This window comes from Lygodium microphyllum, chromosome 9 (genome assembly GCF_053477565.2).
Source record: "Lygodium microphyllum isolate KBCC chromosome 9, Lygodium_microphyllum_v1.1.10, whole genome shotgun sequence".
Taxonomy (NCBI): Eukaryota; Viridiplantae; Streptophyta; class Polypodiopsida; order Schizaeales; family Lygodiaceae; genus Lygodium; species Lygodium microphyllum.
The window spans coordinates 161,374,193-161,388,794 of NC_141143.1; the positions used below are offsets into that span (position 1 = coordinate 161,374,193).

The 14,602-nt window shown below is 41.4% G+C and overlaps 1 protein-coding gene across 1 annotated transcript in view; it reads right to left on the reverse strand.

Moving 5' to 3' along the window:
* Positions 1-3,690: 3,690 nt before the first annotated feature.
* The window catches only part of LOC148031808 (uncharacterized), a 45,117-nt gene continuing 34,205 nt past the window's right edge, over positions 3,691-14,602 (reverse strand). The window contains exons 5-6 of the mRNA XM_087685478.1: positions 4,803-4,885; positions 3,691-3,945 (exon numbers count right to left, since the gene is read on the reverse strand). Coding sequence (XP_087541604.1) covers positions 3,840-3,945; positions 4,803-4,885 — 189 coding nt within the window. The 3' untranslated portion in view covers positions 3,691-3,839. The remainder of the gene's footprint in view (positions 3,946-4,802; positions 4,886-14,602) is intronic.

A 14,602-nucleotide genomic window follows, 5' to 3' on the forward strand; every position in this document is an offset into this window, starting at 1 on the left:
CCCGCATGAGATGCATTAAACCCATACTATGCCACATGAGAATAGGTCATCAAAAATGATAAATTTCATCTCACATATTCAAAAGATGAAGTTTACAAAGTACATGTATCACAAGAAGTAAATTTGCATCTAGATGTTATGCAACAAATCCATACGTAGCATAATCAACATATAAGGTTCCAAGGTATTGTTGACTCCTTGTAAATCCATAGCTATGTTTTTGCCACATTGAAGGGATATGTTCAGCTTGCACACATGATGGATTATATGGCAAGCAACTTAGTCTGAAAGAAAATCATTTTCGAAGCTTTAGATCTTTGCCCAAGCTCTCGCTAATATCACGAGCTAATAGCTCATGTTCAATAGATTGGGATCTTAACGATGTGCGTAGCTAGTACAACAATGGTCATAAGAATTAAAACTAAGATACCTTGAGATCCGCGGAATAACTACTATGTTGTCAATTCAATTCGAGATTAGACTATACAAACAACAGCAAGTGAAGAGCTCTAGGGAAAATAAACCCTACGTCAAAGAGAAAACTAATACTTTTATACTTGTTTAGGAAGAAGGTTGGGTTATCAATCAATGTAGATGCTCTATAAAACTTACATCTTATACAGTGTTTGAACCCTTAACATATGCCTTAGGTGAAGTGTTAAGTAAAATTTTGTATAGTATCGCTCTTAGATCCCAAGGGAAAGAGCGAATATGTGATGAAAATATTATCACATCTATTCTGGCATTGTTTGGAAATACAATTGGTTTGGTTGGTGTTTCAAACATACTTTTATATGTAACTGATTGTTGAAATTATCGTTTGGATGATTATTCCAAGTGCTTGTGATTGATGGTAAATACATGACAAGAATCTATGATGACAAATTGCCATGGAAATAAGAAATGATTTCTTGAAAGATTATATTAGGCTATTTGCCTTAATTGTGCTTGATTCTTAATTGGATCAATTAAAAAAATGATATTTTGCACGGGTGGATCATCTCCAAGGTCACACCGTGCTTCAACCCGAGAGGATACTGCTCGATTCATGGGCTGAAGGTCGAGTGGTGAAAAGGTCAACCACGAAAATAATGTTTCACCCCTAGGCAGCTTATGGGTCAAGTGGAGCTATGGATACCCCTTGCCGACCATTGGAAGATCATATTCTAGATAAATGATGAAAATTTTGGTGCTATGTGATTTGGATCAAGTACTTCCGCAGAGCAGAAGGGATATTTAATGTCTCTTGTACGGGCAAGAGACAAAGACTAACCTAAAGGTAAGCTGAGGAGCTTGTTTGAACATGGTTGTCAAAAGGATTGCTTACTCTTTTTGTCTCTATGCTCTACATTACGCGATCGAACCATGTTTCCTAAATGGCTTAATTAAAAAAGCATATTTTGAATATCATACATAAACATTATAAGATATAATTAATTAACTAAAGAACGCCTATTGAGAGAAGCGGATGAACAGAGCCCTCAACGAGTCTGTCCTACGACAAAGTGGTCCCAGAGAACTGGGAGCTTCTCACAAGATTTTACCAACCCTTAGCAAATGTTAGGTTAGAACCCCGATTCATATTGTTTTAGGGGACCAAAATGGAATTGTGCCCTATAGTAGAGAGGTTGAACGGCGTATCTCTCTCGTTTTCTATTCTCTTTGAACCAAGTGCAACATGGATTTCCTTTGGATTGAGCATCTCTATGTAAAGTAGGATATCCAAGATCCGATGCTAAAATGCTATCATAAGACCTTGACCACTGATAGCCCAGATTTCAAGTCAATCCTAATGGGTTCGACTGCGAACGTTCCGTTGCGAGGCGAACTCAACAAACCCTGTAACATTCCATGGAAGTGTCGGACAGCATCGCTTAGATTCGTCTCTCGATGAACCGCTAAAAAAATACTTGGACAACCGATAAGCAAACACGTTACAATAATTCTCTTTTTCTTTGTTCCCCTCTTCTTCTTTTTTCTTCTCTTCTTATTTTTCTTTTCCTCTTTCAAGTAATTTTCTCGTGCTCTTCTCTCTATGTATTTTCTCTTTCCTCTTCCTCTTTCTCTTCCCCTATTTTCTCTTTCAAGTTATATATTTTCTCTGTTTCTCTCTAAGTCAAAAACTATATCAAAAAATATTTAATTAAAAAACTATTCTCTTTATTCTTTTCCTCCCTCTCCGTCTTTTTCTCTTCTTTTTTTATCCTTCTTCTCTCTCTCCTTTTATCTCCCTCTCAATCTGAAAAACTATGCCCAAAAATTTTTAAATTTAAAAAAAAGCTTTTACAATGTTTAATTTAAAAATAAAATTAAAAAGTTTAATCTAACAAAGAGAGAGAGAGAGAAGGGAGGGGGAAGGGAGCAGGGACAAAGAGAGATGTATGAAAAAAGAGATTTGGAAAAAGAGATTACAAACTTGTGCAAGGATTATGCTCTACCTAAGCCTTTGAAGGCTAGGATCTCTAGCAAGGCCTCTGCCAATCTAGTATGTGCAAATACTCCAAACAATATAATTTTGTGTGATCTTGTAATATGCATATAGACCTAAATTATATAAGGGTTGCTATGTTACTTTGAGCAAAGGTTCAGAGGCCAAAGGATTTCTAGAGTGCTCTACAATACACGACCATGATACTTTGTTTTCTCAACCCTTGACTTTTCACTGTCATGGCGGTTCATTTCCAATTATACTTGGCTAGCACTGCCCTGTAAGGCATAATATATGCTATACAATGGTGTGGTGATAACGTGCCGCAATTCCCAAAATAATTACGCAATGTAAAATACAATTAAGTTGTCCACTTGGTCCTGACTTAGGTTTATTTTTTAAAATTTACAAAAAAAGGCTGTTCTCTCTCATCAAGGCAATGCTCTTGCATGCGATGGCACGCCCTTGTTTTTCTAAACCCTGACTTTTCCCTCTATAGCCCTTCATTTCCAATCATCCTTGAACGTCCATTAACATAAAGAGGAAGCATAAAAGGTTGGCCTATGTAACGTTAACTGTTGATTGAATAAATAATTTACAGACCTGAAACCAGTATTTTGGAAAGGCAGGCAGTATCCCAAAAGAGAATGAAACGCCTTTCGTGTTGTAGGGCTTAGGCAATGACGTCGCGACTCGCATACAAGGGTTGCCGACTTCCATACGCACAGTAGACCCCATGATTGCATATTGGCCTTCCTGCCAATGCTGGTAACCGCACCAGCAAAACCAGTCGACGTTCGTAAGGTCTGATACAGTGCTGCAAGACATCTCTAGTACCAACAAAGGTTCTGCAACTCAGCCATGTTGGGTGAAATTGCAGACGCTGAACGCAAGCTTTCCGAGTTTGACTGCCTGCGTGCAAAACTGTATGTGTGCCCAATCTGTGTTCAAGGCAACTTGACTCTTCGCAGAAAATTTCCTCCATCTCTCAAAGTACCCCTCTCCAAGTTTATGGAATGACTGTACCACCGACATATCCGAGCTTCAACGATAGCTCGACCTAGGTGCGGATATGCACCTTGATTCACAAAATTTCAATCCACAGTCCTCTACCCACAAGATTGGATCTCATTGGTGCTTACTCTGTGATGAGAAACACTCAAATTGATGGAAGTGCAGAAGTCCCAAACCACAGTAATACATCTTGCTGACTTTTTCCTTCTTATTCATGGTACACAAGGACACGAGGACTTGAGAGTGAGTGAAACACAAGACCAAAGAAATGAATTATTTTATACAATGTGAACTTCGTGTATAATCACATATTACTTTTGCAGTTGATCATTATTTTGCAGTTTCATACATCTGGATGTCAAAATCAACTGAACAAATGTGCATCATGCTGTTCTTGTTATTCTGTGTTCCCTGTCCTTAAAGCAGGACGTATTATAAGATATATAGCAGGTCCAAAAAAGGGGATGTACGCTAGTGCTGATGCCCAAGAGCCTCGATATGGCCTACAGATATACAGCTAAAGTCAACAACGCTGATATACTGATTGTAAACATATAAGGTTCACAAGAGGCTGCTATTTAAAGGAGTGTGAGAAAAATGAGAGAACACTAGGCTACAAACAGCAGAATGCATCCCACAGAGAGAGAGAGAGAGAGTGAGTGTGGTGTGTGTGTATGTTTTTGGGTGGGGGGTCCGGGTGCACGTTCTTGCAACGTCTTGACATAGGCTATGTTCACACAGATCACAACTCACATTGTACACTAAAATAAATACAGCGGTTTCAACTAACAACCCAAACGCAAACCAACCCAACCCCCCCCCAACCCCCTGCGGAAAAAAGAAAAGGTATATGCTTGTAATCTACATGTGCACATGAGTTCGCAACATTCCTTGTATGTTCTACTATTTGGCACCTTATCATTCTGTGTGCTTTCTCTATTATATTTTGTTTTCTATGAATCTCCTAGCCTAGTTTGACTTCCTGAGCAGCAAAGATGCAAACCATCACCTATGACTATGCAGAATCAAACATTCTACAACCCACTTGCAACCTTCAAATGTTTTGGCCTCTGCTGCTTACTCATAGAGCCATATGGCATTTGGATACCTACCTGAGAAAGTAAGGATCATCATGGAGCACTCGACAAAGAATTCAACCAACCTACATTTTTTACCATTTGTGGTGGCTATGGAGTGGGTAGACTTTGTGTTGAGGAAGTGGTACTTTAGAATGCCACTAAGAGCAGGCTGTCTGAAATGTCTACTCATATTGATATCGTGCAAAGCAATATCCGTAATGCATAGGTGTTTGAGTTCACGTGCATGCATCAAGAGGAGGTTGTGAGGGTGCTTAGCATACCATTTTCGCACTTCCATGTCGTTGATTACCCAAAATGGGGCTAATAGACTCAATGTCAAAAAATCGAGGGATGTTATATGAGTCTGCATTATCATCATTGCTGCAATTAGTGATCCCAGTCAAGCAAACAAAATATAGAAATCATAGCTAGCTTTTTATCATATGATAATGACTAAAAAAGAGAAGCAATTGTCAGTCTCACTAAGATGCATTACTGAAAAAGAGAACACAAAATCTATACTCGTGATCTGGTGCCCCAATGACCTGTCCTGCCCTGCTGCTTGCATCTCTTTCTCAACTTGCAGCACTTGCACTGCCAAGCGCTCTTAGGGTCCTTAAACATTGATCAATCATCCAAGAAAAGGGATATCCACATACCACATCAGTCTCTAATTCACTCCTATAATCAGAAAACGAGCTTGCCACAGAAACTCTCCATGCATGCCGCTACATAACATCCTTGCGTGCACCACAAGGAGAAAGGAACCTTAATTCTTGAAACATTCACAGATGACAACAGTAGCCCGCGGGCAGCCTGGGAGTGTCCATCCCTGTGCATTGTTTGTGTGGATTCCTATGCTGCATTCCACCACCTTAGTTAATTATGATCTTTATCACTGAAGGTTTTAGAGAGCCTTCTTTTCCTTGAAATGAAAACAGTTAGCAGGTGCTCTATCCATTGTGAAATTTATGTGGTCATATGTTTTCAAATTTGCAACTCCCCAGATTCTATTTTCTCTCTACACCTGCCCGACACAATGCGCCTATTTACAGCAACTGGGATATCCTCTCCACTTCTCCCTTTCCTCTACACGTTCTGTCTTCAACACTGCAGTAAAGGGCTTCCGTCTTTGGCCAGCCCACCTACTGCCCGGTCTCTCCTGCCTGAGCCTTACCCTCATTCGTGCCCCACCTACTTGTGAACCCATCTAATTCTTCTTTTATTGATTGAACTCCGAGTAACTATGCTTCAAATTCTAGCCAAACGCCAACAGCAACCCCCGTGAAGCTTGATTACGGGACATCACAAGGCAGCATATGTTATTTCTCAACAGAAACCTGAAAAACATTGTTACTTGTCACCCCTTGAAGAAATTGATTCAAATAGCAGTCAAATGTGCAACCAATACTCCATCAAGGAAGAACCAACCATTTACTAATGAAGTATTGGAGAGGCACCCAAAGATCTTCAGAGAGATTGTGAGCAGCTAACCTAGTGCAAAAGCCAGTTAGCGATCGTGTGTCCCAAACACTTCAGGTGTCATTTGTCCCATACAATTTAGGTGGAGATCCTTCCTGCATTTCTCACTGGGCAGCCTGTTTCCCTCTCATTTCAGGCATGCATTTATTGCCTTGGGCAGGTTGGACATTATTTCAGGCATGGGAAGCATTTATTGTTTTTTTTGTGGCATTTCAGGCATCTGTGACAGGTCAACATAAGACTTAGACCCCCGGCCCTCAGTCGGGTAACCCTTATCAGAGGAGGCAGGGGGGTGACAAACAAAATCAGGGGCAGCGGCAAGCCAAACCAACACTGCTACCAGTTAGTAATCACAGCCAGTGTCGTTCTCAACTCCAAAGGGCATGTCCATCTTCGTGAGTTACCTCCTGATGAGGTGATTGCAGAGGCCCACTCTACCCAACCAAGCACATCTTCACCAGTTTGGATCGTGGATTGCAGAGACCCACCCTACGAAGCACATCTTCACCAGTTTGGATCATGGATAGTGGAGCCACACATCATATGCCCCCCATCCAAGACATTTTTTGTCTCTCAAGGCCCTACAACATGGAATCTTTGGTGTGGGAACACCTCCTCAGTCAAGATCCATGGTCTAGATTGTGTCAAGTTTGATACTTGCTAGCACCGGGATCTCAATTCACTAGGTGATATCTATTATATCCCCCCCAACTTGGAGAGAACCTTTTATCCGTTTAGCAACTTTACCAATTGGGGCAAGCAATTTTCTTTACAACAACCATGGTCTAGGTCATAGACTCTCATACTGGTTTAGTGACTGCTCGTGGCAAGGCACAGCCTAGTGGCCTCTACATGATGACCTAATTCCTTTCCCGGGCTGACAGTTGAGGACTCAAAGTTCCACCACTTCCAAGCTTTAGCCACTACAAAAATGAATGCGTTTGGCATTGTAGCTTTGTACACCCTGGATATGACTCATTTATGAGTTGTCATGCCATCAATGATGAGGGCCTTCTGAGCCTCAAGCTATCCAAGGATGTTTTTCCAGTATGTCAACTCAAGAAATAGCATCACACTCTATTTCCTCAATAGACCGCCCATAGAGTTGAGGCGCCTCTGAGATTGCTTCATGTTGATCTTTGTGGGCTGATATCCACCACTGCCCTTAATGGCAAGCTGTACTCCTTTTTGTTGGTGGATACCTTTTCTAGATTCAAGGTGGTGTCCTTTCTAAAGCACAAATCTGACACTTTCACCTACTCATCATGGGTGCTTCTAGTGCATAATAGACTAGTCGTCATGTAAGTTATATGAGGAGTGATCCTAGTGGTGAGTTTATCTCCCACGAGTTCACCAAGTTTCTATAGGAGCACCGGATTTTTTGCCAACTCACCTCTATCAACTCCCCTTCTCAAAATGGTAGAGCATAGGAATCGCATTGTGATGAATATGGTGCACTCTATGTTGTTCGCAACAAAGCTAACTATAACAATTCCCCAAATGACCCCCTTTGAGGCATTTTTTAGAACTCCACCTATGATTTTCCACTTTAGAGGCTTTGAGTGTCATGCTTATACACATACTTTTGATAATAAGATAGGAAAGCTTACTCCCCAAGCTAATCTCATGATTTTTGTTGGCCACTCTTAAGGCAAAAGCCTATTGTCTATTTGATGCTCATACAAACAAGGTGATTTTTTGGAGAGAGATCATTTTTTATGAGATAGAGATTGTACAAACTACTGCACCGGCCCCTAAGCCAATACCTCCACCTACCATATCAAAGATAGTGCCATCAAAGCCGAGTCTGCTGCCGACTCCTAACCCACTGGTAGAGTCTTCAGTACCCAAGCCTCCTTTGCGAGACCCATTTCCTCACTGGTACCAACAGGCCATGCAGGATTTGAAGATCAATCCATTGAATTCCATTATAGAGAGACCTAGAAGATCTACCCGGCTTGCACCTAGGATATCGTTTGTGTCTATTTTTATGGCAAATTATATAGCGCATCTAAGCTCAAGTTGGCAAGAGGCTCTAAAGCATCCCCAGTGGCAAGAGGTCATGGAAAAGAAGCTTAAGAACATTGATTGAAATGAGACTTGGACCTTGTGAAAAGTCTGAGCCACAAGGACTAAGTGAATCTTCAAGACTAAATAAAAAGCTGATGGAACTTTAGATAAATACGAAGCTCACCTTGTGGTACAAGGTTTTCCACCAAAAAATTGGCATAGATTATAAGGAGACCTTTGCATCCGCTATGTGGTTGACACCCTTTCATTTGTTGGTTGCACTAGCACCTCTATCAAATGGATGTCAAAAGTACATTCCTAAATAATTATTTGGAGAAAAAAGGAAGTCTATGTGAAGCAATCTCCAAATTTCCTTCTGCAAACCATAAATACAAGGTCTTTCATTTGATGAAAAGCTATTTAGAGCTAAAACAAGAACCGCGTTCCTTGGTCCATAGGATGGATGAGCTCCTTAGAACTCATGGCTACCATTCTATCCCTTATGATCTAAACCTATATGTAAAATCGACTTCAGAAGGAGTCACCTATATTCAATCATACGTTGATGATTTATTTATCACAAGCTTAGATTCTACTACCATAGCGTGTAAAGAAATATCCTAATGCACAAACATAAATGAAAGTGTATGACAAAGCATAAACTCAAAAGACAAAGCATAAACTCAAAAGAACACAGTTAGGTTAGAGTAACTCAAAGACAATGAACACATTGGAATTTGAATGAATGACTAACTATTGAATATGCAATGCTCATGCAACAAACAAACTGTGTAGGAATGAAAACTATACCCCAAAATCTCGTGTCTCAAGGACCAAGGCAAAGATGCTGAGCAAAAGAGTGTCATACTCCTCAAGGATTCCAAAATGTAGCAAAGATAACCTTCGAGAGTCGAACACCAACAAACGCAGCTATGGAAGCTTAATCTAGTACAAACAGGCAATGAGAAGAGACGAAGACTAAAAATGCATATACCTGAGGAGAGAGAAAAATTGGGTGACTAAAGAGGAGTCCAAATGCAGCCGCAAAGATCCACATGATAGGCAATGGAGAGAGAAAACACCAAATGCAGCCAACAGATGATGAGGCGACAGTGTAGGAGTACCGGCAATAGCCTGCTTTGCCCCCCAAACAATGCAACGGTGAGAGAGTCGCATGGAAAATAAAGCGCCGTCAGTAAGCTCCTCAAGTAGATAGCCTCCGTGGTACCATCAAAAAGAGCCCGATATTCAATCTTGGCTGTGGAAGCCACCACCGTCTCCTACGTACGGCTCACCCAAGAGATGGGTATTGTGCCCAAAGTAAAGAGGTAGCCGCCATGGGAACGCCGGGTGTCAAGATCTCTTACCCAATCAGAGTCAGTGTACCCCTACAAATATAAACAAAATCCATAAGTTAGGCCATAAGAATAGGTACACTACAAATATCTCAAAGCACGAAGACGTGCAATCCAATGTGACATCCTAGATACAGTGAAATACTGACTAAGCAAACTAACTGAGTAAGCTAAATCCGGTCTAGTATGAATCAACTAAAGAAACTTCCCTACCACAGATCTATGGGTTGATCTAGGGTATCCTTAGAAAGATGAACAATGGGATCAAGAGGCATGGCCACAGGGTATGTTTGGTCCATGCAATAGTGGTCCACTAACTGAAAAGCGTACTTCTACTATGATACACAAATACTACCCCCAAATTGAACAACCTCCATCTAAGACAACAGACCAAGGTCTGTCATCTCAGAAGTATAACAAATTTAGGCCTTTATTTCTGCTATAGCAGCAAATCTGAGCCAATGATAAGTATGTACAACAGGATATAGCTGATCCCCTCTAAAGTAGTACCAACATCTAAGTTCGAGTCATTAGGAGTTAGAATGGTATCCATGAGTCTTAAGGAACTCATCCATCCTTTGGAACCAAGACCACAGTACTTGCTTCAACTCATAAAGAGCTTTCAACAAGCAAAAGACCTTGTCTTTCTGGTCAACACCAAAAAATCCGAGAAGTTGCTCGACATAAGCTTTCAAGAAAATCCAAGAAGCTACTCGACATACGCTTTCTCCTCCAAATAACCGTTCAAAAAGACACTTTTGACATCCATTTGATAGATTGGCCAACCATACGCGAGCAACAAGCACAACCAATGGACGAAATGATGTCAACTGCGCAGTACGAGCAAAAGTCTCTTTATAGTTTATACCTTGCTTCTATCGATACCCTTGCATCACAAGGCAAGCCTTGTACTTATCTAAAGTCCCATCAACTTTTAGCTTAGTCCTAAAAATCCACTTTGTCCTTATAACTTTCTTGTGGCTCGCACGACCCACCAAGGTCCAAGTCTCATTTGGGTCGATACTCTTGAGCTCCTTTTCCAATGCCTCTCACCATTGGGGATGCTAAAGAGCCTCCTGCTAGCTATCTCACACAAAATGCACTATATAATCAACTATAAACAACAATACAAATGAAACCTGAGGTACAAGCCGAGCAATTCTTCTAGGACCTTCCGGAGTGTAATCAGTGGAAAAATCCCCGAATCCCACATGGCCTACAGATACCAACAAGGTAACCAATCTAGCAAAGGGGACCTAGGAGGTGAAGAATTTATGGGTGGATCAAAAGCAAGTAGGAGACCTAGCTCAGAAGGCACTATCTCAAAAGGAACAACGTGAGGAAAGAGCACAAAATTTGATATAGAAGATTGCACAATACCCCTCTCATCAAACACTACATCTCTCCTAATGATTATCTTGTTTGTCCAAGAATCAAATAGATGATAGGCTTTCGCTTCAAAGGAGTATCTGACAAAAATCAAGAAATTAACTTGAGGAGTGATATTTCCTATTTTGTCATTAGGGATGTGTGTGTAAGCATGACTCCCAAAGACTCTAAAGTAGAACACTACATATCAAGAAACCAAGAATGTCTCATACGAAGTCCTCTAAGGAACACCCGCAATCAAGCAACGGTTGCGGATAGACACCTAAGTGTAAACAACCTCAATCCAAAGGCACTCAAGGAGCTCTACTTTGAACAGCATAGAGCATGCCATGTTCATGATGGGCCAATTTCTACACTCTATGAGTCCATTTTGGGAAGGGGAGTCAATAGAGGTCAGCTAGTATGAAATGCATCATGCCATGCTCTTGTAGAAACTCAGAAAACTCATGGAAGGTAAACCCACCCCCACTATCACTCATGCATCCTACACAACGACTAGTCTGATTATGCACTAACAATAACCAAGTAAAAAAATATGTAAAGGCATCGAACTTATGCTTGAGAAAGTACACCCACATGTAACAAGAATGATCATCCACAATCGAAAAGAATTACAATGCCCTATTCAAAGCAGCAATGGATATCGGCCCACAAAGATCAACATGAATCAATCTAAGAGGTGCCTTGGCTCTATGTGTTAGACCGCAGAGGAATGGGATACAGTGTTGTTTTCAGAGTTGACAAGCTTTACAAACACCTCATAGTAGCTTCAAGTAGGGAAGGCCGTCAACCATCTATTGATACGACCACTCATAAAGAGGGTCATATCCAAGATCTTCCAAGTGAAAATGCCAAAGATGCTTAGTGATCTCATAGGCCCCCATGTAGCAACTAAAGCTTGGAATCAGTGGAACTTAGAGGCCTCAGCTATGTCGGCTCAAAAAGAAACAGTGTCATGTGGTACAAGCCACTAGATGTGCCTTACCACAAGCAATCACTAAACTAGTCTATCAAGGACCTCGACTATGGTCACTGTGAAGACGGACCTCAACTGTGGTCACTATGAAGAAGACACCTCAACCTAACTGACAAAGCTATTGAATGAATAACAAGCTCACCCCTAGCTGGGAAATATAGTATACATTATCTAACGCAGCACAATCCAAGCCCTAGTCCATGGCAAAATTCACATGACTATAAGCTTGAATCGTGACTGAGGAGTTGTTCCCAACTCAAACGTGCCCGATTGCAAGGGTTCAAGAAATAAAAATGTCCACGATGGGAGTCATATGATGGATAGCTCCACTGTCCACAATTCAAGGAGTAGCTGAAGTACTCAGGTGTGACAAGTGGGCCTCTATAATCACCTCGTTAGGGGACAACTCGTAAATATGGATGAGACTCACATCCTCAAATGTCTCTATGGAAACGATCTGGGCCTCTACAGACCAACTAGACAAGCCCTCTGGCATTGAGAACGTTGTCAACTGTGATGGCTGACCGATGGCAGCCTAGGTCTGCTGGCCTCGCCACTACCCCTACTAAGGGTTGCCACCACTTTACCTCCCCCAATGGGGATTTTCCAACTGAAAGGGGAGGGGGGGGGGGGGGGGGGGGGGCGGGGGGCGCAAGGTTCTGAGTCTTAGCTTTTGGTGTTGTGCTTCTTGCCTTTGATAGACATTCGTTGTCAAAGTGGCCAACCTTCTGACAATGTTGATAGTATCGATTTTTCTTCAATGCATTCTAAGAAGAAGCAACGAGAGCCCCCTCTATAAAGATCAAACTAGTTTGGTCTCACTAGTTTGGTTTTGATTTTGATTTTGAGTTTGTTTTTTATTTGGATTGGAATTTTGATTTTGTTTACCCTTCCCTTGCTACCCCTTCTAAAGAAGCAACGAGATCCCCCTCTATTGAGGTCAAAAACCGATCAAACAGCTAAGCACACCACAGTAGTTAACACTCAAATTCATAGTATGTGGGCATGGTGGAACGTGTCGTACTCCTGACAAATATCCCAAAATGCAACAAAGATAGCCTCCAAGAGTTTACCACCAACAAACATAGCTATGGAAGCTCAATCTAATGCAAACACGCAGAGAGGAGAGAAATACTAAAAATGCAAATACCTGAGGAGAGAGAAAAATTGGGCGACTGAAGAGGAGTGCAAACACAGCCACCAAGAGTCAAGCCACATGCAGTGGAGAGAGAGAGAGAGAACACCAAACCCAGCCAAAAAATGAGACAACAATGTAGGAGTGATGGCGATAGCCTCTTCTGTCCCTAGACAGTATAAATGCCGCACCATAGTAGTTGCCTCCAGCTAAGGATGAATGCCTAGCAGCAAATGTAAATCTGGGAGTGAGTGGGCCAATATGCAATAGCTAGATGGAGGAGACGGCGGCTAGAATCAAGCACCAATGGTAGCAAACAACAAGGGGAAGCTCTAACTGAGATGTCCTCCACGAACGGGGTGTGGGCAACAAAGATATAGCTCCTAAAACCTACAAAAACGAGATTGGGCTAAATGGAGGGCAACTTGCCTATTCATAGAAAGTTTCAAGACCTCATACGGCACACCGTTTTTAAACTCTCTTGAACCGCACAACATTTTAGGGTCTTGATTAATTAAGCATTTTTTGAGGCTCTAATACTTATGTTAGCTCAACATAGCAGACATAAAGGCCTAGCTTTGTCCCATATTCAAGATGACTCACCTTGGTGAGTTGTTCTATTTCTCGTGGATGGAGATAGTTTGATTTGGGGATAGGATTTTGTCTCACAACAAAAGTACGCCCTTCAGTTAGTTGAGCAATATTCCACCGATTAGACACAATTTATGACCATGCCGCTTGATAGCTTTTCCCTAGATTAGTTGTAGGGAAACTTCTTTGATTGATTCCTAAACGTATCAATCAATTGTAGAAAAACTTATTTGGTTGATCAACGCACCTATAGATCAATTGTAGAAAAACTTCTTTGGTTGAATCCTAGACCTTGTATACTTCGTCTCATTACTCAATCTGTATTTCACCACACCAAAAATGTCACATTGGATTTCTTGCATGCATATATTGAGATATGTTCAATGTACTTATTCTTATGGTCTAACATATGGTCATGGTTTGCTTTTGTAGGGGTACACTGATTCGGGCTGAGCTCGAGATCACGAAACCTGACATTCTCACAATGGCTACATCTTTTCTTTGGGCACGACTCCCATTCATGGTTAAGTCAAAAGCAACACAGGATGGTTGGCTCCAAAGCGAGCCAGAGTATCAAACCCTCTTTGACAACACCTCAGGGGCTATCTACTGGAGGGGCTTACAAGCGGCGCTTCACTTCCCATGTGCTTCACCAACTATCCCATAGTCACAAGTGACATAAAACAGGATGGGAATGAGGAATGGGGAACATGCAAAAATTGCCATCACTTGTGACTATATAGTGACATGGAATGGGACATGGGACAGAAAGAAGCTTCCATCCCCACAATCCGTAAGTCCAAAAATGACCATTACTTGTGACTATCCTCTATTGCGATAACTAGAGTGCCATTGCACTAGCTAGTAACTCGATCATTGGTCCACATATGCGACATATTGGTGTTCACTTCCACTTCACGTAAGAGCAATAGGTCCCATCTATCTAGAGTTTGTATCTAATAACAATTAGTTTTAGAAACATCTTGACCAAGGCGATCGATCATCTCGTTCTTTACTACTTGCTACCCAAGATCGGCGTGGTGAGAGAGGACGGCCTTTTTCTCTTGAGGGTGACGGGATTTTGATTCATTATTGCTTCATAGACATTTATTTTTTGTACATTGTATCATTATTCACATCCTC